This window comes from Myotis davidii, unplaced genomic scaffold (assembly GCF_000327345.1).
Source record: "Myotis davidii unplaced genomic scaffold, ASM32734v1 scaffold44, whole genome shotgun sequence".
In the NCBI taxonomy this organism is placed as follows: domain Eukaryota; kingdom Metazoa; phylum Chordata; class Mammalia; order Chiroptera; family Vespertilionidae; genus Myotis; species Myotis davidii.
The window spans coordinates 2,653,372-2,678,951 of NW_006299705.1; the positions used below are offsets into that span (position 1 = coordinate 2,653,372).

The 25,580-nt window shown below is 37.5% G+C and overlaps 1 protein-coding gene across 2 annotated transcripts in view; it reads right to left on the reverse strand.

Moving 5' to 3' along the window:
* COL4A3BP (collagen type IV alpha 3 binding protein) overlaps positions 1–25,580 on the reverse strand; it is a 102,681-nt gene that overhangs the window by 53,575 nt on the left and 23,526 nt on the right. For both annotated transcript variants that reach the window (XM_015571599.1, XM_015571598.1), the window contains exons 5-6: positions 5,077–5,184; positions 3,673–3,811 (exon numbers count right to left, since the gene is read on the reverse strand). In XM_015571599.1, coding sequence (XP_015427085.1) covers positions 3,673–3,811; positions 5,077–5,184 — 247 coding nt within the window. The remainder of the gene's footprint in view (positions 1–3,672; positions 3,812–5,076; positions 5,185–25,580) is intronic.

Here is a 25,580-nt window from a genome sequence, read left to right on the forward strand (position 1 = left end):
TGCTTTCTGTCCCTGCAATAACCCAAATTAATTACATTAATAATGCCAGCTATTATTTGTTTTTGTTTTTTGCTGTTAAGCACAGTGCTAACATATATAATTCTTATTTTAATTGTCACAATTGTATGTGCTGGATATAACATCTATTTTACAGTCAAGGAAACAGATATGAAGAAATGTTTCCTCAATGAATAGAGTATTTCCTTTAATGTGGTACATATGTCTTATTTTACAATCAAGCAGTATGTTTAGGTTAAAGATAATGTCTTCAACTTCTGTAATCCCAGAGTATCTAAGACCTAAACGGTTAATTAAATCTTACTGAAGAATGTGTGGGAGTGGTGGAGGTCAAGGTTAAGACGGCCTTACTATCAATTCTTATAAAACATTTTATATGAAAAAAACTGATGATCACCTAAAATAAAGAGAATCTGCTATTACCATTTCAATGACACATTTACTGAAGAACAGTAATTCTTAAAATTCACAGACTTGATAATTTAATGAAAGTGCACCTATAGAGATCCCTAAGACATAGGTCAGCATCTCTGATCTACAATCAAAATAGAAAACTAAGGTCCATGTCCTTATTTTGCCTTTATCCAACATGTATTCTGAAAACTGTCAATATTTCTAAAAAGAGCAATTATAGATAAAACAATTTTTATAGGCAGAATTGTGTACCCCTAAAATCCATATGTCAAAGTCCTAACTCCCCCATAGCTCAAAATGTGAATGTATTTGGAGACAGTGACTTTATGGACATAATCAAGTTAAAATGAGATCATTAGGGTAGGCCCTGATCCAATATGACTGATGTCCTTATTAGAGGAAGAAATTTGGACACAGAAGAAAGATGACATAAAGACCCAGGGAGAAGACGAACTTCTATAAGCCAAGGAGAGAGGACTCAAACAGTTCCTTCCCTCATGGCCCTCAGAGGGAACTAACCTTGCCAACAACCTGATCTCAGACTTCCAGCCTCCAGAACTGTAAGAAAATTAATTTCTGTTGTTTAAGCCACCCAGACTGTGGTACTAATGCAGTAGTCTACCACTGTTATCATTTATTCAAAATGAATAATGTTTAAAATCATTTTTCAACTTTTCTACACAACCTGGTTATAACTGCAGCCCAACTTCTACTCCTCTCGCTATCACTTTTGTCTTTCAAACGGTATATACTTTTGATGTGGATCATCTATAATAATAAAAGCGTAATATGCTAATTAAAATGAACAGCTTAACGACCTTCCAGACGTCCTTCCGGATAACCTCCCGGATGAAGCAGGGGCTGCGGGGGCTGAGGCAAGCCACCACAGCTGTAAGGGCCGAGCCCCTTGCACGAATTTCGTGCATTGGGCCTCTAATTTAAAAATAAACAAGGAACCCTAGCTGGTTTGGCTCAGTAGATAGAGCGCTGGCTTGTAGATTGAAGAGTCCCAGATTTGATTCCCAGTCAAGGGCACATACCTCAGTTGCAGGCTCAATCCCCTGCACTGTGTGGGAGACAACCATTTGATGGGCCCCTGGCTGATACCATAATCAGCAGATGTCCAAGTCTCTCTCACATCAATGTTTCTCTGTCTCCCCCTCTCCCTTCCAGTCTCTTAAAAAAAAAAAAAAAGGTAAAATAAAAAATAAACAAGGAATCCAATTCAGATATATACTGATTTAATTTAAAGGGATATTTTCAAGCAAATGAAAGTTGATGGGTAATGTTTAATTTGGTAAAAAGGCTATATACAGTCAGCTTTCTGTATCTGTGTATTCAACTAACCATGGACTGAAAGTAATTGAAGAAAGTTACATCGTTGCTGACATGTACTTTGTTGCTAGGCCTACAATGACTTTGTCTGTACTGAACGTGAACATACTTTTTTACCCCTTGTCATTATTCCCTAAACAATACATTATAACAACTATTTATATAGCATTTACAATGGATTAGGTATTATAAGTCATCTAGAGATGATTTAAAGTATATAGGAGGATGTGTGTAGGTTATATGCAAATATTACTCCATTTTATATGAGGAACTTGGACATCTGCTGATTATGTATCAGCTGGGGGTCGGGGGGGGGCGTCCTAGAACCAATCCCCTGTTTATACTGAGGGACTATTACATATATATATGTATATGTGTGTGTATATATATATATATATTTTAATGAAGGAGAAATAGCTCAACTACCTTTATTTTTAGAGAAATAAACATCCAATGTTAAAGAACCAAGAACTTAAAGTGTATCAAATATAAAAAACATCAAAGCTACTTATTTTGTCTAAATTTTAAGAGATACGGACTTCTGCTTCTGGCCAAGACAGAATAAAGGAACTGAATTTACCCTCTAGCATGAAATTAAAACCTAGACAAAATATATGAAACGATGGTTTTCAAGAACACTGTACATTTGGCAAAAAAAGATTTGGTAAAACATTTTATATGAAAAAAACTGATGATCACCTATAAGTGGCAAGATCTGAACTCTATGAGTATCCCACTTACTGCCTTGGGAGAGATTCCAAGCTGTAGAGTAAGGAGGAACCCAGGAGAAGCTCAGTAGACTCTCTGAGGTGAAGAAATGGAGCTGAGTCCAGAGAGACAAAGGCAACTAGAGTTCACATGAGAGAATACTAGAAAGGAGAGAGCTGTATAGAGAGAGAACCCAGAAGATTGAAAGAAGGGTCCCCTTGAGTATTCAGCAGAGTGCTGATAGCACATACAAATGAGGGAACTATAGAGGTCAGGGAAAGAACCAACTAAGAGGATTCCAGGAAAAAGTTTCCTTAGAGTACTTGATGTACATTACTTGAAGATATATGGTGATAAATTAAATGTGTATACTATAAACTTAAATAGCCACTAAAATAACAATTATAACTAAAAAGCAAACAAAGGAAATAAAGAACAGAGAAGACAAAAGAATCTGAACTCGGATCAAACACATTTTAATAAGATCAAGAAATGAAACCATGTCATGCAACTTAGTTATACTGTGAATAAAAGTAGTGCTATTTAGCAATAATTTGCCTTCACAGCAAATAAGAGAAAAACTGAAGAACAGATGTTGACATCAGTAATATATCTTCAGCAGTAACAAAGAAAAAGTTCAAAACTCACATTATAAGTTAATTGAAGATTATATTTATTAACAAAACTCACTATATTCTTAAATGTATATATAGCTCAATTATTGATTTCCTCTTCCATAAAACAGAGGCCAGAGAAGGGAGAGTGATAAAGAGAGGAAGATGAAAAGAGAAAGACAGAGAGGAAGGAGGGAAAAAAAAGAGAGGAGAAAGAGATCAATTGATTCCAGACTGGAGGATTTAATATAAACATATGCCTATCTCTAAGATTCATCATAGGGTAAATATATTAGACATAATCATATAAAATGCACCATATTACTAAGATGACGCTATTTTTTAATAAAATAAAGAACTTAAAAATCTTCATTGGAATCTAGTATGTATGAGTGATCAGAATAATTAAGATGCGTTATTAAAGTATACAAGTTATATAGACACTGAAATCTGTTACATTGGGGGTTTGCAGCAAAAGTGACTATTAATTACCTTTATCAGTTAAAGACATTACCCTTTAAGATCAAGAGGCTTTACATCCATTCATTCTCCAAGTAAAAATAGTGGTAATAGCCTAATTAACCTTTATCCCTTTGAAGTTCATCCTTGGAGACAGCATCAGCACAGGCATCAAAGTACTTCTGTAGAGTATCAACTTGTCTACATAGGATATCTCTAAAGGTTTCCATTTCAGCCAATTTCTCACGTAAACTGTGGCCTTTCTGCAAAACACAAAAAAGGGGGTGGGGGATGTAATCTAAATGAACAAAACTGTAATTTATTTAGTCCTATTGTATTTCATCACTTTTTAAGGTCTATATCTTACTAATGAGGGCCACTGGGTAGGGAGAGCTGTCAAGCTCAATGTAATACTCCTAGGAATTAACTTGAAACTGATTAACAGTGACCAGATAGTGATAAGCCTGAAGGAAATAAGGGACAAATAAGCCTGACAATTTGCTCATGTAAAATTTAGTATTTTCAAATGATTGACATTGTGAGAAAAAAATTATCAAAGTTTTCTATATACACAGTGGAATACTATGCTGCTGTAAAAAAGAAGGAATTCTTACCATTTGCAACAGCATGGATGGAACTGGAGAGCATTATGCTAAGTGAAATAAGCCAGTCAATAGAAGAAAAATACCACACAATCTCACTTGTTTATGGATAATAAAGACCATTATACACTGAAGAACAAAAATAGGTACAGAGGCAGAGCAGCATTGAATAGACTGTCAAACTACAGCGAGAAGGCTGGGGAGGGTTGGGGGCGTGTAGGGGGGGCGGTAAGAGATCAACTGAAAGACTTGTATGCATGCATATAAGCATAACCAATGGACATAAGACACTGGCGGGTAGGGGAGGCCAGGGGAATGTCAAGGGGTGGGGGAGGAGACATATGTAACACTCTTTTTAATACTTTAAGCAATAAAAATAAAAAAATAATCGTCAAAGGCTTTAAAATGGGAAAAAATATTACTGGATATCCTTTCAAAGGAATGGTGTGTGCTATCTATGGAACCTTTAGCATTTATGGAATGCTGTCTAATCATATAGAAGTCTTTGATTTCATTACATTTGGCCTATTTTATAACTCTTTAAGTAGTAGAAAAATAAGAGTAATGTAAATGATTTTTGGCCAGATATGCAAATGAACCTTGTTTGTGGAGATATACTAGTTTCTAAACTGTGGATACTGAATAGTTTTGCATATATTAGCAAAATCATTTTGTCATTCTTCAGATTCTCCTTTGAACCAATTTATTTTTACGTCTTATCTATTAAAGAAAAAAATCTTTGATGTGTTCATTTTCTATTTGTATGAGTCATAAATGTTAACCCTTAAAAAATTATTCTGAACTTAAAAATAAATTACATTGTAGAGAAGTTCTTTTGAAAAAACTATTAAATAAGTTCTGTTCACAATATTCAGTAATAAATTCAACTTATGAGGCCTTAACTTAAAGCATTCAAAACCACAAACCTTGAATGAAGAGGTGGATGTTGCAGAATAGCCACTTGCTCCAGACACCAGTGACACCATTGAACCATGTCGACGCAAGCTGGATTCAGATCCATAACCAGATTCAGTCTAAAAAAGAAAGTAAACTACATGAAAAAAAAAATTAAATAAAAATTACTTAATCATCACAAGAAAAAAATTGTAACTGTGTGAGATGATAGATGTTTAACTTATTGTAATCCCTTCACTATATATGTGTGCTTGTTGTACACCTGAAATTGCTACTAGGATATGTTAATTGTACCTCAATAAAACTGGAAAAATACTGAAGAATAAACAAGAGTTTTCCTATAAGTTAATAAGGCTGTTATAAAAATTGGATAGGACAAAGGCAAAAAGTAAAAATAATAGGAGATGGGCTAAGATTTCTTGAACCACTTTTAATCCTTTTTGTAGCACAAAGAAATAAACAGTAAATTTAAAAAAAAAAGTAAAAATGAGGAAAACTTGCAGTACTATTTCTTTATAGTACTATTTCCAGTACTATCATTTATCACTGTCTCAATGAAACCTCTCCTATTACATTAGGCAGTTTGTCTCTGTATTCTCAACCATTCTTCACATAACACAATTATAGCATTTACCGTATACTTGGTTATATTTAGATTTTATAATTACTATGGAACTTGGTTCTTCTGGAAAAAGACTATCTTTTTCATTTTTGTAGCCACCTCAATAGTTCATGTCACACAAAAAATTCAACTTTACCAGTCTGTTATGAAAAATAATTGAACTCCAGGATATTGGGATATACTTAGACTTAGCACTGTAATAATCCTATATAATAAAAGCTGAATATGCAAATTGTCCCCTTGGGTGGGAGTTCGACTGACTGGGAGTTCGACCGCTCGCTATGATGTGCACTGACCACCAGGGGAGGGCGTGAAACATGGTGGGCATCGACTACGACACTGGCAGCGGGCAGCACTAGAGGTGCTGCCAGCCCTGATGGGTCTGATGAGAGCAGGACTGCAGTGGGATGGTGGAGCAGGTGAGCGGGCAGCGCCAGGCCAAGGCAGGTGTGAGCGGGGGCCCGACTGCCCTGCAGATGGCAATCAATGGCAGCAGCAGGGGGCAGGGCCGCCACCCGGCTCCCAGGCGTTGAGGGAGCTGGGCAGAGGGCCTGGCCCTGATAGATCACCCCATAGACGGTGACCAGTGGTGGGGCTGGGGCCAGGCCAACACAGGTGAGAGTGGAGGCCCCGATCGGCAGGGGATGGGATGAGCAGGCGGTGCCAGGCCAAGGCTGGGTGCCAGGCGTGGCTGTGAGACTGGGGCTGTGAGGCTGGGGGAGCAAGCTAGGGCCTGATCTCCATAGACCACCCCAAAGGACCCCACCCGTGCACGAATTTCGTACACCGGGCCTCTAGTACTTTTATATAATTCTGATGTAGTTGTACTCTTCAGAGCATCAACTTTATATTCACCCTCCCTATGACAAATGCAGTACCAATAAAATAGACAAAGGAATTGTACATTTAAAAAAAAACCTTCCAAGTACAGTTAACCCTCAAATTTTTGGACAATTTAATGGAATTTGGATGTAATAGTCACATTCTGGTCTGTATGTCATACATGAAAATTAACACCCTGTTAATTTTAAAATTCTTTTAACCAAGATTTGCTTATAATTAACAGGTTATTCTTTTGTTATTAATACATTTAAAAATATATATATATTTTTATTGATTTCAGAGAGGGAGAGGGAGAGAGAGAACAGAAACATCAATGATGAGAAAGAAGCACTGGTTGGCTGCCTCCTGCATGCCCCACACGGAGGATGGAACCAGCAACCTGGGCATGTGCCCTGACCAGGAATCAAACCGTGACCTACTGGTTCATAAGTTGACGCTCAACCACTGAGCCACTCCTGCCAAGCTCACTGTCATTTTTAACAAATTTTAGAGAATAGACCATATATTGGAAAAAACACTGTAGTAATTTTGCTGACATATATAAATATTACATATCTACAACCATAGTATATATATTTGAATCCAAGAGTCACTACTTGCAAACAATGTTTGGTCAATGATTAGCAGGTAATCACAGTGCATCGCACACAGTAATTGGTTCTGCTGTTGCATGGTGTAACTTTCTGCAGCAGTTTTAATTTGTGTGCTGGCCAAGTTCCTACGTGCGCTAAGCCACGGCCCAGCCATGTGGCATTTACTTACTCGAGTTGACTGATGATTGCACAAATGTACTAGATCTATTCAGTATGAATTTAAAATTATAGTATTACATATAGAAAACTTCTCTGTGAAATTAAACTTTTCATACATTTTAATTACACAAACATGTCTACATAAGTAAAAATAGGTAAACTAATTTGTCAATTTTTTATCATACACACTTGGAAAATCTACTTTATTATATAATGGACTTTCGGCTTTAATGGACAGCCCCTCGCCCGAATTATTATACCGTGATTTTACTGTACTTGAAAAATGTTCAAGTATTTTAGATTTCTGATTACTTCCTACTGCTATTTTTTAAAGTACTGTGCATGACATTAGCCCCAGTCTCTAAACCAGGGGTCCTCAAACTACGGCCCGCGGGCCACATGCAAATACAAATATTGTATTTGTTCCTGTTTTGTTTTTTTACTTCAAAATAAGGTATGTGCAGTGTGCATAGGAATTTGTTCATAGTTTTTTTTTAAACTATAGTCCGGCCCTCCAATGGTCTGAGGGACAGTGAACTGGCTCCCCATTTAAAAAGTTTGAGGACCCCTGCTCTAAATTTAAGAGGTAAAATAACATCTAATTATTCTTGGCATACACATAATAAAACTCAATCATCCCATTAAAATAGTAGTTGTTTAGATTACTTGATTTTCAAGATTAAGATTATGAATCATTAAAATTAAGTACAATATATTGTAGAAAGTATTTCCATTGACATTTTACATCCTCTGTGCTCTCGTTCATAAAAATCCGTTACATTTCCTATATAGCTGTTGGCTTAGCCCTGACATTATTCTAACTCAGTGATGACGAACCTATGACATGCGTGCCAAAGGTGACACGCGAACTCATTTTTTTGGTTGATTTTTCTTTGTTAATGGCATTTAAATATATAACACGCTGAGCTCAAAAGGTTCGCCATCACTGATCTAACTGGACAATGTTTTCCTAGGTACAGAATATCAAGCTTTTATACTGATTACTAATATATAAAATTATATTATTTTTATGTAAATAATATTAACACTAGTTTAATACACTTTTCCAGTTCAGTATTACTTCATTAGTTAAAGTTTATATTCTAGGAAGGAGGAGGAGGAGAAGGGACTTAGAGGGAGAAAGGAGCTAAAAAATTCGTAACCAAAATAGCAAAACAACTCATTAAAAAAATATATCTTCAGGCAAAGACATTAGAAATTTATCCATGTGAAAAACGCAGCCTCTTAAAATTCAAACTTTCAGCATATACAAGTCACCAAACACCAAACAAAGTGATAAATAATGTCATACTTTTAATGATGCTTGTTTATAAAACACGATATTTATAGAAGTTACTGCAATATCTTAACTCAGAATTTACTAAAAAGTTACATATTAAGACTAGATGGATTCAAACCTCTTCTCCAAGCCTTACATCACTATACACCACTCCACATCTCAAAGCAAAGCAATGTCTTAGTGATGAGGCCAAATAAATATTTTGGTACCAGGAAAACTATTAATAAAAGGATAAACCACTTTACTGTATGTGCATTATACCTCAAGAAAATTGTTTTTTGTTTATTTTTAAAAGGTAAATCTATTCTATGACAAAAGAAAGCTGGCCAGGGTACAGTAGGGGCATTGCTACAAAGAGGTACAAAAAATTGGGGTGTGTGTGTAGGTTATAACTGTCAAAACTCAATTGTCCAATTAAGATACATTTTTAAGAATGTTGAATAGTATCTCAACAAAGTAGATTAAAAAAATGGTAAGCTTGTTTCAATATAACAGAATCCACAAAAAGATCACCTACACTAATAAAAGAGAAACATGGTAATTGGCATACGACCTCTACCCTTTTCATTGGCTAATCAGTGAAATATGCAAATTAACTGTCAGCCAAGATGGCAACCAGCAGCCAGGCAGCTTGAAACTAACATGAGGCTTGCTTGCCTCAGTGATGGAGGAAACCAACTTTCCCCGCCTGCGACTGCACGCCTCTGAGCCGCCAGTTTCAGAAACTCTGTAACAAATACCAGCAGACTTCAGCCAGCAGATTCGCAACATTGTATGCAAAGGTCAGAAACCTACTTTCAGCCCTGGAGGCCTAAGAGCTGGAGTCAAGCCTCAAAGCTAAAGCTGGCTCAGAATAAAAAAAAAAGGAAAAAAGGAGCGGTTGGGAGCTTCTGTCACCCACCAGCCTGAAAAAGGCCTCAGCCCCTCACCCAGACTGGCCAGGCACCCCAGTGGGGACCCCCACCCTGATCCAGGACACCCTTCAGGGCAAACCAGCCGGCCCCACCCATGCACCAGGCCTCTACCCTATATAGTAAAAGGGTAATATGCCTCCCAGCACCGGGATCAGCAGAGCCGCAAGGCCTCCCGGTACTGGGATCAGTGTGACGGGAGCTGTGCCCAAACCCCCTGATCGCCCTGTGGCTCTGTGTGTGACAGGGTGCGGCAACCCCTCCCCCCCCGCCCCCCAAATGGGCCTTGCTCTGTGTGTGACAGAGTAGAGCCATAACCTCCCCATCGGTCCTGCCCTGAGTGTGACAGTGGCGGCGCCCCAACCCCCTGATTGGCCCTGCTCTGTGGGTGATAGAGGGCGGTGCCCCAACCCGCTGATCTGCCCTGCTCTGTGTGTGACAGGGGATGGTGCCCCAACTCCCCTATCGGCCCTACTGTGAGTGACGGGGGGAGCTCCTCAACCCCCTGATGGGCCCTGCTCTGTGCGTGACAGGGGGTGGCGCCGCAACCTCCCCATTGACCCTGCCTTGAGTGTGACAGGGGGCAGTGCCCCAAACCCCCAATTGGCCCTACCCTGAGCGTGACTGGGGGTGGCATCGCAACTTCCCAATCCGCCCTGCTCTGTGCATGACAGGGGGTGGCGCCCCAACTCCCCAATCGGCCCTGCTCTGAGCCCGACCAGGGGCTGCACCTAGGGATTGGGCCTGCCCTCTGCCACCCAGGAGCAGGCCTAAGCCATCAGGTCGTTATCTCCCGAGGGGTCCCAGACTGCTAGAGGGCACAGGCCAGGCTGAGGGACCGACCCCCCTCCCGAGTTCACAAATTTTTGTGCACCGGGCCTCTAGTCTATATAATAAAGAGCCAGGGTCATAATGACCAAAGGCTCAACCAGACCGGAAGTCAGTACTGGGTTGCCGTGGCGACCAAGCACTGACTGGGGCCGTTGCGGGCACCCCAACCCAGCACTAACTGCCTAGGGGGGCTGTGAATCAGGCCTGGAGAGAGGCCTGCAGAGAGAGGGGCAGGGTCTGATCCGTAGCCTCTGTGGCAGCTGTTGATCAGAACTTGCCTCCCTTTCTCTCCGGCCTGGCCAACAGCCGAGCCTCCATTTCTTTCCAGGCCTCCACCAGGGCTGCTGATCAGCCCCGCTGATAGGCCCAGAGATGCTGACTGGCATAGAAACTGACCAATCAGAACCATATCTGGGTGAATGTAAGGAGCCAATGGCTGCCTAGGAGGAGGAGCTTTTGACGCTGACTGGCATAGAAACTGAACAATCAGAACCAACTTGGACAGCAGAGGAGGGCAGTTGGGGGCGAGATCAGGCCTGCAGGGGAGGGCAGCTGGGAGCAATCAGGCAGGCAGAGGCAGTTAGAGGCGATCAGGCCAGCAGGTGAGAGCAGTTAGGGGTGAGATCAGGCCGGCAGGGGAGGGCAGTTGGGGGCAACCAGGCTGGCAGGGGAGGGCAGTTGGGAGGGAGATCAGGCCAACCAAGGAGGGCAGTTAGGGGTGATTAGGCAGGCAGTCAGAGGCAGTTAGGGGCGATCAGGCAGGTGAGTGGTTAGGAGCCAGCAGTCCCAGATTGTGAGAGGGGTGTTCAGACTGCCCAATTAGGCACGATCCCATAGGGGTCCCCGATTGGAGTGGTGCAGTCTGGGCTAAGGGAATCCCCCCTTCCATGCACGAATTTTCGTGCACCGGGCCTCTAGTTCTAATTATAACAATCATACAGTTTACAAAAGAAAATACGACCTTTTATCAAATAATATCCTGGAATAAACATACTGCGCTAGGTTCTTTACCTAAAATGGTTCCAGTTTCTTATCATTTTAGACAATAGCACTAAACTTTCTAAGTGTAGCATATCAACACTGTAACTCTTGTACTGGTTTGATAGTTTTTCCACTGAATTTATATATAAGATTGGAATTGAAAATAAGAATCTATCTGTAACATGTTAAAAATATAAGGTACTTCAGAAGTAACTTATCTTAGATATGTATGTATCATCCACTTCTAAACAGAAATGAACCTGAACTATCCATTTCAATACAAATGACCCCATAATTTACAATCAAAATTTTATTACTTGAAAAATATTCAAAACCAAACAATGTGAAGTATAAATCCAAATAAATCTACCCTCTCCATTTCTTGCTTCATATCAAAGAATCTTAAACAGAGCAAAACAATTAAAAGATCTTGAAACAAAATATAAACACACTACAAAGCTTTAGTGTGTCTTTACTACCAAACATATTTCTTATATCCTTGCCTATTTTTTCAGGTTTCACTATTTCAAAATAAGTAATACATACCTCTTTAAAACAAAGACATGATAGGATAAGACTGCTATGGTAATATTGACATTTTACCTAATGGGCAGTAAAATGTGGATGCTAAGAGTTTAGTGTAATTGTATTTCCACCTCTAATAAAGTTTCACTTAAATAAATTCCATCATAAATTATATAAATCATTCCCAGGAAAAAGAAAGTATGATAACCAATTCCAATGTTAAAGAATTTACATAATAAAGATTCCATTTCTGTCAGTAAGTGCACTGAGATAACATTAAGTGAAATGTTTAACAAATTACACACACACACACACACACACACACACACACACACACACACAAATGAATCCTCACTGTTTTTCAAAACTAGTCATTCTGGAAATGTCTGTAATTGTGCAAATGATGCTGCCGTTATGTAAAACATTCCTGATAATCTTACCACAACATTTAGCCTAATTTTATGACATAGCTACAAAATGGAACTATCTCAAATCACTTTTAGGAGTCACAGAATAAAAGTAAAAGAACTGTCTCATAACTTTAAAGGAATAACTTCAAAATGTTTAAGTTTGATCGGCTTTCTTATTCACAGGACATGGTTCTGTAGTTTTGTATTCTTCTCAAAAATCTAATCTATCAACAAAGATACTGATATCTTTTAATGGTTTATATTTTTAAAAAAGGTGTTTTAAAAAGTGTACTCATTTATGGGCATTTACATACCTGAGCGGTGTAGGTGCAGCCTTGTCTCAAGATTCAATATTTTATAAACACTGTCATGGGGCTGAAAATAATTCTAAAAGAGAAGTTGTAAAACTATTCTGAGAAGTGGCAATGTTGCTGACAAATCTATTGTTGCTTCCCTAAATGTCCTCTTTGAAGGCAACAATTCTAATCCTGAATTTGTAAGATCTACTGTTGAAGGTCAAGTGGGTGAGGGAAACAGAGATGAAAATGGAAAGATATTAGTTTATGGTCACAACTGATACACTGTTAAGTGTTCTTCAAATTAGAAGATGCTTCTGAATCTCATTGGTATTTTTGTGAATAATACTTCAAAGGCATGCTGGCTTTTAAAAAATTCCACTCACTCTTCTACAAGAAAAAAGTTGTAATCACTAATATAGTATTTTGAAAACACCAAATTCTATCTAAAATTAATAGTGAGAAATTCAATTACAGTTACTGTAGGACTATTTTTCCCTTTCAATATATCTGCTTTAAGCTCCCTGATATGAATTGCTGTGCAAAAACTTTCTTTCCCAAATTTGTGAGTTAGTAAGCAATATTTCTTAACAGGTTTGGCAAAAACATAAAATGTCATTTTGGTTCAATAAAAATGTATTGAGTATATCTTATATAGAACAAGGTTTACTTCTTTTAAATACTACAGTAATGAGACCAAAAAGCACAATCTTTTGGCCACTAGAGGGGGTCAGTAGCATTTTCCAAATAGCAGTATACTATTTGGAAAGCTGACCTTTAGACCAGCGGTTCTCAACCTGTGGTTCATGACCCTTTCACAGAGGTCGCCTAATACCATCGGAAAACACATATATAATTACATATTGTTTTTGTGATTAATCACTATGCTTTAATTATGTTCAATTTGTAACAATGAAAATACATCCTGCATGTCAGATATTTACATTATGATTCATAACAGTAGCAAAATTATAGTTATGAAGTAGCAATGAAAATAATTTTATGGTTGGGGGTCACCACAACATGAGGAACTGTATTAAAGGATTGCGGCATTAGGAAGGTTGAGAACCACTGCTTTAGACTAATTCCTTTACATGTACTGTACCCTTTATATCTAGACTTTTGGAGAAAAATGAAAAGCATGATAAATTAAATCATGTAGTTCAAAGTTATGAATTTAATAAAATACCAAAAATGTCCTAAGAACTGATTTGAAAAAAACTCAGTCACAGATAAATCTTATAGTTTGGTTTAATCATGTGGAAGATAAAATTACATATAATCATTCTGCACAGTCTGTTCATTAGCCTATCATTATACCAAAGCAGTGGTATAAATTACAGTAAAAATGTTGGCTTATAATTTTTAATGGCACCTGGCTTTTGAAAATCTTATTCTTTTCCTTAGCAATGCTCTCCAGCAAGAAATACAACAACAAAAAAAGAGAGACAGTAATTAAGTAACTTCCTCAGGGTTTCAAAAATTATGTTATTAATGGCATAGTTCCCCTGCCCAAAAAAGTACATTGTCATTTTTCCATTTTAATTATGGAGAGAAAATATAAGATTAAATGTTAATATAAAGACAAAGGAGCATTTTCCAGAAACTGAAATTCTGAAACCTGTTATAAAACCAAATAAGCTTGCTACCTTCAATATTATTATTTTAAAGCAAACCACATGAGAAGCAAGAAACTATAATCAGGAGAACAACTTAATCAATAGAGTTGTAATTTAAAATATAAGTTGCAAAGACAACAATTTTATTCTTATCTAGGTCAACAGAATATTTGAGATAAAATTTGGCACAATAATTTCATACTTGGAAATATTAAAAATCTCATCTATTTAGCCTTTCAAATATGTATGGATCCCCCCAGGAGAAGCAGTAGCTTCTGAAATAGGAACTGTATTTAAAGGGCCAGAAGGTTGAGAACCGCTGCTATAGTAGAAGAAGAGGGTAACAACAGCTGCCTCCACTCCTTAATTTCAGACCTTCCTTTTTGTACTTTATTATGGGCTTTGGATTCCATAATATATCCTTTTATCTACAGGGAGAAATTAGTAAACTACCAAGCCCTTACTCTGTACCAAAAGCTGTTTAAGAACCCAACCTTTGATACAAAAAATAATTCTAAATAAACTAAATTTAACACTCTGAAATTCAGTCTTATTTTCTTCAATCCTACCTCCTTTGAGGGAGCCTTAAAAGGAAGGTGAGAAATAACTAGTTAAATCAAATGAGGCTGTCTAAAGGATATCTGTTAAAACAATTTTTCCATCCTAGTTTTAAAAAACAAATACTAAAGAAGAAGGGAGATCTTTGTTTTGCTTTGAAAGAGTTCAGTAACTTTAAATGGATGTTTTATATATTCATTTTCTATTCTTTAGATTTCAGCATTGTCTATATTTGAATTATTTACAGCAATAATACACCACTTCTATAAAAATTAAAGAAGTCACAGAACACATTTTTCATCTATCTAACTTGGAAAGGGTTAAAAAATTAATAATGCTAGTAAAGTTGCAGTGAAATGAAGATCTACACATTCTGCAGATGAAATGTATATTAGCACAATCTTTCTTTTTTTTAATCTTCACCCGAGGATATTTTTTTTAATTGATTTTTTTAGACAGGGTGGAAGGAAGGGGGGAAAGACAGAGAGAGAAACACATATAACGCCCCCTGACCAGGAGACCAGGTATCGAGCCTGCAACCAAGGTATGTGCCCTTGACTAGAATCTAACCTGAGACCCTTCACTCTGCAGGGCGACACTCCAACCACTGAGCAAAACTGGTTAGGGTAGTACAATCTTTTTGAAAAGCAATTTGGCAACATATATATCAAAAGTGCTCATTCCTTAAACCTAGCAATTCTACTTCTGAGAATCTATTATAAGGATGCAACTACACTGCAGAAAAATGCTTTATGTAGGAAGGCAATAAGTAAATTATAAAGGTGTAATAATAAGCAAATGAGCACCAAAATCACAGCACAATAAAGTATTAACAAAACTGTGTTATAAGGAGAAAATGATGTTAGATTGGGAAAAAAAAAAATAGAAAGAAACTTTATCTCTACAATATTTTGAGGTAAAAATGTACAGAGAATAAGAAGGAAATACACCAAAATGAAGAGTAATTGTCTCAGTTATAAATTAGTCTTCATGTCCTGGCCAGTTTTATTCAGTGGTTGAGCACTGGCTCGCAGACCAAAGGGTCACAGATTCAACTGCTGGTCAAGGGCACCTCGGTTGCAGGTTCCTCAGTGTTGGTTGGGCGCTTACGGGAGGCAACCAGTTGATATGTCTCTCTCACATCAATATTTCTCTCTCCCCTCCCTCCTTCTCTTCCACACTTTCTAGAAATCAATTGAAAAAATATCCTCTGGTGAGTTTTGTATTTTTTTTTCCTTATGAGCAAATATTACTTTTAAAAACCACAGTGGGGGAGCAATAAAATCTAACTAGTAAAACTATTTGCAGGAATGGTTTAGACTTCCTAAGGACTTTTAGATCTAACTGTATGGAAAAGATATTTTTAAAGGAGGTTGAATGATTATTTATTTTTCAGTATTCAATCATGCATCCATGAGAACAGCTGAAATTAACTAGAAAGAGGAGTATATAAAAAAATAAGGTTGTTGCTTTTGGAATAATAATGCTACCACTCACTGATCAATGTTCTCATAATCTACTTACTTTTTAAAAAAAATATATTTTATTGATTTTTTACAGGGAGGAAGGGAGAGAGATAGAGATAGAGAGAAACATCGATGAGAGAAACATCGATCAGCTGCCTCCTGCACATCTCCTACTGGGGATGTGCCCGCAACCAAGGTACATGCCCTTGACCGGAATCAAACCTGGGACCTTTCAGTCTGCAGGCCAACGCTCTATCCACTGAGCCAAACCGGTTTCGGCTGCTTACTTTTTTTTAATGCAAAATAAGAATGACGCCTACACTGAAAGGCTTCCAGGAGGATTAAATGAAAACAGTGTCTAATTATTTTTCAAAGGGATGGTACTGAAAAGAACAAGGGCTTAGGAAATGAACAGTGATATGAGCATTCCTATCAATGACCATATCTGGTTTATCAAGAACATGGATGTGATGGAAAAACGATAGAATTGTTTTCAGCTAGGACAACATTTTAACCTGCAGGACATTGATTTATTTTGCTACCTATTCGTATTATTCCTAACCCAATGTTGTGTTTCATCCCTCAATTCCAAACAAACCTAGAATATTTACCAGGCAATAAAGACAAGATAAGCAAAATATTTTAGGCTATTAGCGAAAAGATTTACTTGATTAAAATGAGTTTTATATTCTTTGTTTTTAAAAAAATAGATAATTTTAGGTAAAATTAGAAAATAGTTACCTCTGCTATCAATATGTGTAAGCCATGCCACCCACCATGACTTTTTCACATCAAATTAGAAAAAGCAGAATCCCATCTGTCCCAGTAACTGTCATAAATCCTTCTAAATAAACATTCAAATACAATATTGAAACATTATAAAACATGACTTTTGTAGCATAACTTCATTTTTTAAAAATATTTTCTGTAGTAACTATATGGGAAAGTTATTCAACTCTAGTTAACTCCCATTTTTACTTGATCTCTCTTATCTAAAGAAGTACTTTGCAAGCAGATTACAAACTAATTAAGGCCAGAAAAGCAAGTTGAAAAATCTAGTAATATTTACCTCAATTGCTAGTAACAAATAGGTGGTAAGCATTATAAAAACTTGCAAATTTGGTAAACATTATACTGAGTTATACAATACTCACAGAACATTGTTTGTATAATTGCCAGTCAGACCCTACCCAAATAAATATACAATTAATGATAAACGGACCAAGGGTGGCCAATTAATAGTAACCCGGAATGAAAAGGCAATCAGATTTTTTTCAAGGCATTTACTTTTGGAAATGCGCAGAGGTCCTCAAACTACGGCCTGCGGGCCACATGCGGCCCACCAAAAACATTTATCCGGCCCGCTGGGTGTTTTTGCCGCTGCTGTGTGCATAGGAATTTGTTCATGTTTTTTTTTTTTTAAACTATAGTCCGGCCCTCCAACAGTCTGAGGGACAGTGAACTGGCCCCCTGTTTAAAAAGTTTGAGGACCCCTGGATTAGGGAGTTAGTAGTAGGAGTTGAAGCTGAAAAGAAGCCAAAGATAGGAAAAGGTCATGACAAACCAAGGAAGAAGAAACTAAGAGGAAGATGGGAGAGCAGAAGTTATGAATAAACAGGTACTATAAAAAGAGAGAATAACAGAATGAATCTAAGCTACTCAGGTGAATGGAGAGTAACTGAGCTCTGTTAACAATAAGATCAGAGTTAAGTATACATTTGCAGATAGGGCATTCTAAATTTTCTTGGTTCCTGGCAGAATTCCTATTTATCAACTAGAGGCCCAGTGCATGAAATTCATGCACAGGAGTGGCGGGGGAGAGGGGTCCCTCAGCCCAGTCTGCAATGACGCCAGCGTCCCATGCCCTGGCCTCTGGCCAGAGGCCCCTCCCTCCACACAGCTGGGGCACAGGACCCTGAGCTCACGTCGCCCCCAGAGGCCCCTCCCTCCCTCCACGTGGCATCCAAATACTCCAGTGTGCATTTCCTATGAATGAGGCTAGAACCTGATCAGCATCCTCAACAGGGCCTTTCTTCCCTGTGGCTAATTTGGGCTTTCTCATACTGTGGTCTCAGGAAAGTTGAACTACTTTCATAACTTTTAAGCAGCAGCATTCCAAGCAGCCAGGCGTCCTGCCCTGTCCTGGCTGCTCTGTGCCTGCAGGCGCTGCCCAGAGGCCCTCTGCAGGCGGGGCGGAATGCTGGTGTCATTGCCATGGCAACAACGCCAGCATCCTGGCCTGGCCACCACCATCTTTGTTACGGAGTGACAGTCAATTTGGGTTGGTCTGTATTCCCCATAACATAAAAAAAAAAGCTTAACCCCTTCCCCAACAATTTTTTTGTTAAAAACGTTTCTTTTTCAGACTAATTTTTTTATTTTGGTTCTATATAGTATTTTTGATGCTGGTTATAAAAACAGTTTGTAACTCGTCTTCCTATAAACCATATTTTTTTTACCATATTTTCTTAGTATACTCGTCGACGACTGAAAAAGAACATTTTGTGAAAACGAGTATACACGTTTCTGCCGGGGAAGGGGTTAATTAAAATGAACAGACCCATGACATCAATATCTGTGGGATCTTTTCAAATTTTCAATATTTACCTTATCTGAAAAGACAACTATGTTTTGCTTTAGTAGATACTGCAAAAACTGTTTTTCAAAGTGTTTGCATGTAATTTATACCTGTTGCTCCACATCCTCACCAACACTTGGTATTAAGGCTTTTTTATGTTAAAAGCTGGGTAGATGGTAGTACCTCACTCACTGCAGTTTAAATTTCAGTTTCTCTTATGACTAATGGAATAGAGTACCTTTTCATATGTTTATTACCCATTTATTATTTTTTAAATTTTTTTTATTCATTTCAGAGAGGAAGGGAGAGGGAAAGATAGAAACATCAATGATGTGAATTATTGATCAGCTGCCTCCTGCACACCCCCACACTGGGGATGCAACCCAGGCATGTGACCTGACTGGGAATTGAACCATGACCCCCATAAGTTGATGCTCAAATCACTAACCCATACCAGTTTGGCCCATTTAAATAACCTCTTATAAAGTGACAGTTCAAGTCTTTGGCTTTTTTTCAAAAATTAACCTTTATAAACTTTTTTATTAATTTGACAAAAAATGTTATTAAAGTTATATCTTAACTGGCTACATAGTTAATATGATTAGCTACCTTAGCATCTTTCTTCTTTCTTCACTGTTGTAGGTAAAATCCTGATTCCTTTTTTTTTACCACTGTGGTAAACACTTTCCTCAGATAAAAGAATCTGGCTGAAAACTATAAATTACTGACATCTATTCCCTCTTTTGAAGATGACATACATTTTGTTTTGTTAATCCTCATCTGAGGATATATTTTCCATTGCTTTTCTGAAGAGAATAGAAGGGAGGGGGGAGAGAGAGAAAAAGAGAGGAAGAGGAGAGAAACATCAATGTGAGAGACACACATGAATTGGTTGCCTCCCAAATGCTTTCTGACTGGGATGGGCCAGTGAACCCACAACCCAGATACATGCCCTTTGCTGGAAACTGAACCCTGGACCCTTTGGTGCTCCCACCGAAGCTCTAATCACTTAGAAACAACACCGGACAGGGCTCAAGATGATAGACTTTTAATTAAGTATTTAGGTAACTATGGAAGCACAAAGTGCAGATGTTGACTTAGGTGAATTTAGATTTCAAAAATTGCAGGTAACAAAAACTAACAAAGTTATTTTAAAAGCCCTTGACAAGTGAATTGTTTTTATTCTAGAACACTAAGAATATTAAAGAGGGTTGATACCTTGTTTTCTTCCTTTGACCCATCAACTATAAAAGTCCTAGTAGTGTAACACTAACTACATTTTAGTGTTTTAAAAAATGTATTAACCATGTATGGATTACTGCAAGCAATTTAACCATTAACTCCCACTGTTAGGAACTAAGCAAATTCCTGATCTTAATGAGAAAAACATGCAGAGACATAATGAAGTTTCTTTGCTGGTTAATACAGTTCAGTTGTGATCCCATGTACCTGGGTTTTTCTTCAACTTATCTGACAGCCCTGATGACTCTGGCAGCTACTAGATTGCACTTCCCTCAAAAACTAAAACTCTTGAATGTAAAATTTGATTCCTTCTTCTTCTTTCCATCAACACTATATAGTGCAAACAGGTAAATGGAGAAATGGTTCTAGTCCATTGATCTCATAAAATTGCTTACAAAACATACACTAAAAATAGTACTTTAAAAAGTTGTATTTACAGTCTTAAGCCTTTACAATGAAATCAGATTCAAAATGCAAAGCTAAATTTATATGCTAATCATTTATAAAGCAAATAGTATAGAAAGAACCTGTAATATCTGTTAAGAAAATTTTCCTTAAGTATAGTTGATTAAAAATGGCAGAGACAATGGCTTTACATGACCTTGATATTTACAATGCTAAGAAGTAACAGGTATATTTTGCCACTTACCTATTTTAAAATAGTTTTTTAATAAGGTTATGTCCAATTTAACAAAAAAGAAATGAAGATGTTAAGTAAAACAAAATCAGAGGAAAAGCACCAAAATCAAGCTGACCCCAAGGCAGCGCGTGGAGATTTCATTATGGCAAACAGCAACACAATTTTTAAAAGATCTTTACAATGAGTACTAGGTACATTTAGAAGTCTCAACCAATAAGAATCTTTAGGTAAGAAGCTTTCTTCACACCCATTTCAAGTAAAATGTACAAGTTACTTTTGAAAATTGTTTTCTACATTATTTCCTCAGACAGAAGTCCTTTAACTTCTCAGGTTGAGAATAAACCTTTCTTCTGAAAGTAGTCAATGGAGCTTCACATATGAATTAGTGGGCCTTCACAAAGGATAAGAACAAATCCACAAAAGTTAAATTACAAAACAACTTCCTACTACATAAAATCAGCATCTGTAAGAATTGCCATTTGGATTCTTTCTCCCTAATTGTGCACTTTCCTATGACTCATCATGTATGGGTAATTTCCAAAATGTGAGAGGAGAGTGTGTGGCCCATGACCACCAAAATTTCTGAATCTAATAAGATTGCTCCCTTATGGACATAAAGAAATGTCATGATTACCACAAACTCTGTTAGAACCAAAAAACTTAACTTTTTCAACATGATTCCTAAATTTGATAGTGCCAGGAGAGCCTTTCTGCTAGTTTTTTTTTTTCTTCCTGAGGATGGTGGTGGAAGTGATACTGTTGTAATAACCTGGTAATTATTTAACAGCAAAGAAGTAAAAGGAAGGACTATATATAGGCACATCATTGATACAGCTTTGGGAACAAGCTGCATTTAACATTCTCCAAGTCTATTCCCCGCTGATTGATGGAGGAAGGTACAAAGGCAGTTGAGAGGCATGCCCAGTAAGATCTGAGTGACATGGGAGGCTAATTGCCCATTAATCACACCTGGAAACAGGTAACTGGCCAGGATGGTCATGGCCACTGCAAGTGCACAAAACCTGAATAATTACAAAATAGATCCAGAAACATGGAAAGATGGTGCAGAATGATGAATCTGAGAGGGGATGGGGGAGGGTGGGGAGAGATTAACCGAAGAACTTCTATGTATATATGAATAACCCATGGACACAGACAATAGTGTGGTGAAGGCCTGGGTTGGGCCAGGATAGAAGGGGTCAAGGGGGGGAGGGGGAGAGGACATGTGTAATACTTTCAACAATGATGATAAATTTAAAAAAATAAATGATGAAACTATTTTAAAATAACCCCAATACCACTATCACACCTAAAAATACATAATTACTTAATATCAAATATCTCATGTTCAAATGTCTTCAACTAACTTAAGCACCTAAATAATGTCCAAATGCTGAAATGATACTAAATCTCTTTTACTTGGAACAAAACAAAACCAAACCTGAATATTTAAACTTCTCAAGGAAGAAGTGAGCTCTTTCACATGCTGGCCCTCTGCAGGGGGGCTGTGCTCCCTTGTGCCAGGAGTTGGGCTCCACATATGGACTAATGGACTTTAATCAGGCCCAAATGCTTATCCACACCCGGCTGCAACATGGAACGGAAACTCTGGACACTAGCCTTGTTTCTGACTTTACTGAGCTCCCAGAAGCACCTCTCCCAGCACTGGCTTAAGGGAGAGGGGACTTTGGAACCTGAGAAATTTAACTCCATGCCAATAAAGCCTTTTTCCACATCCCATCCCCCCCCCCCCCCCCGTGGGGGCTTCTGAAAATGCTTCTTTCAGCAGTGCCCCAAGATCCTTGCTCCCCCAAAGAACAGGAGAGTTTCATCCGCCAGCAACAGAAGTACATTTCTTTCATGGTAAGAAAAAACTGTTTAGTCAAAATCACATGTATTATAATTATAAAACATTCTAGGCATAATCCTATAACTCTTTTAAATAGTATCAATAGCCCTAGCTGGTTTGCTCAGTGGATAGAGCATTGGACTGCGGATTGGAAGGTCCCAGGTTCAATTCCGGTCAAGGGCACATGCTCGGGTTTGCAGGCTTGATCCCCAGTAGAGGGCATGCAGGAGGCAGCCAATCAATGATACTCTCTCATCCTTGATGTTTCTGTCTCTCCCTCTTCCTTCCTCTCTGAAATCAATAAAAATGTATATAAACAAGTAAATAGTATCAATAGATGATTTATGATACTTCCTTGACAAACTAATTATGCAGAAAATACAGAGGTCCTTTGATAATTCAGACACACATTTTTATTAGAAAAGTATTAACTGGATCAAAGAAACAACCATCTTAACTTTACATTCATATAGCTTTTTCTTTTTAAATAATTTTCACAAACACCATTTCATTGACCTCAAGACAACATGGGTGATGACCAAGAGATTTAAAAACAAAAAAAATCCCACGTCTTAAAAATCACTTATTTAGTGTTGCCTTAAATCCAAGGAGAAATGTAGAATATGAATGGACTCCACACAATAAAACCAGCACACTATTTCAAAATAAAATTACTGGTCTGGTATACTGTGTCCCTTTCTATATTTTAACCCTTTCCCCGGCAGAAACGTGTATACTCGTTTTCACAAAATGTTCTTTTTCAGTCGTTGACGAGTATACTAAGAAAATATGGTAAAAAAATATGGTTTATAGGAAGACGAGTTACAAACTGTTTTCATAACCAGCATCAAAAATACTATATAGAACCAAAATAAAAAAATTAGTCTGAAAAAGAAACGTTTTTAACAAAAAAATTGTTGGGGAAGGGGTTAAACTGAAATAGATCTTTCAAATTTAAGAATGACCTCAGGAATATCTTTCTTCCACAGGAACCAGTCTAATGTCACACTGAATTGTGCAATTTCTAATATACTGAGAAAAGTTATATAATAGAATCATCTTTTAAAACTTTTCTTATAGTGAGTAAATTACTCTGAAATGAATACCAAGGAGGACAAAACAACAGAGCTACACAGAAAATATAGAACTCTACATTGTATTTTTGTCAGTAATTATTCTAATACTAACTATAAAGATTAAAAGAAAAAGAAACCCACTTCAAAAATCACACATTTCCCCCCATGTTTTAAAATACTGCAAAATTATTTCAACAGAAATTTTATGTGCTCAATGCTTTGCTGATTACTACAAAGAAGTTGTATAACTGAAACTTTAAGAAGCTTATGGTTTAAAATAAACACAAGAGATATGAAGAACATATTAAAATGAGAATATTGAAATTTAAAAAGCCCATGATTTAAGCCAACAAAATACATTTCAAATACATACATACTTATAGGTTGACAGAAGTGCTTGCTGGCCAAAAGCTCTGGTTCTTAGGTCAGATAGACCTGGGTCTGAATGTTGGCTCCTTCACTAATTAGCAGTTTGATTTTGGACAAGTTACTTAACCTATGTCTCAATTTCCTAATCTGTAAAAATAGGATAATAATGTTAAACTCATAAGTTTGTGAGACTAAAATGAGATAATGTATATAGTTTATTACCATATCTGGCATACATTAATTCTCAAAAATGTTAGCTATCATTATCATCATCACTACATTATTATTAAAAAGGTCCTGTAAGATAGAACTGCTAGTGTGTGTGTGTGTGTGTGTGTGTGTGTGGAGAGAGATGTGTGTGTGTGTGTGTGTGTGTGTGTGTGTGTGAGAGAGAGAGAGAGAGAGAGAGAGAGAGAGAGAGAGAGAGAAAAGTGGACCCAGTACACAGAAGTTATTATAATGAGCGTAAGGGCCTCCTGGAAGGAAAAGAACAGAAACCTTGAACTTCTTCCTAATATTACAAATTACTCAAACCTGTCAGGTAATAGCAAAAAAAAAAAAAGAACGAAAGCCCATCTGATGACATTAAAAGAGAAAAAGACAAACCCGCTATTCCAAGTGTCCTGTCCAACCATAAGTCCATATGGGACCATGAGGAAGTAACTAAGAATTGAATGAGTTGGAATGATGAAAATCCAGGTCAAGTTTAAAGTACAACACTCTTGGTTTACCATAACTGGGTTATTTTGCTTGCTTGTTTGTTTGGTTTTTTTTTTGGGGGGGGGGGAGCGCACTGTCGTCTTTCCTTCTTTAAGTAACTTACCAGTGTCACAAAGCTATTACATAATAGTGCCAGAATTCAATCCCATATTTGTCAGACCTCAGAATCCAGTATTCAAACACCAATTAATACAATGGAAAGCTCTTTTTGACAATCCATGGGCAGAAAGATGAGTTCATATGTGTCTTGCATATATATGGTAGAAATCAGATGATATACTATAACCTGCACAAGGTAAACTTACGGAAATTATTTTTAAACATAGAAAGCGAACCAATATAAAACTGAATCCTAAGAAACTAGAAGGTAGTATAGTCTCAGACAAGTTACTTAATTTTAATCTAACCCTCAGTTTTCTCTTCTGTAGAACAATACTTCCCTCATCTCTCAGGACAGTAGGAAGAAAATAAAGCACATGAAGTACAAACAATAACTAGTACTTCCTGATCCTCAATAAACAGTAGAGCTCCTATCATCATCATTATCATCACCATCATCATCATTATCATCATCACCATCATGCCTTAACAATTTGATATTAATTTTGAATAGCAATACAGCAATTCATGCTTAAATAGTAAAATTAATAAATTTAGATTCCACATTCAATGTTCTTTAGTGAGATTGAAGAATGAATTAGAAAACATCTCACTGAAGAACCAAGATGGCGGCATAGGTTAACGCTGGAGTTTGCCGCCTCGAACAACCATTTCAAAAGTGAAACTAAAAGACGGAAGGGACATCATTCAGAACCACAGGAACGGTGGCTGAGTGGAAGTCCTACAACTAGGAGGAAAGAGTAACGCATTCGGACACTCAGAGGAGGCGCAGTGCTGAAGGCAAATTCTGAGGTGCGGCGTGCGCGG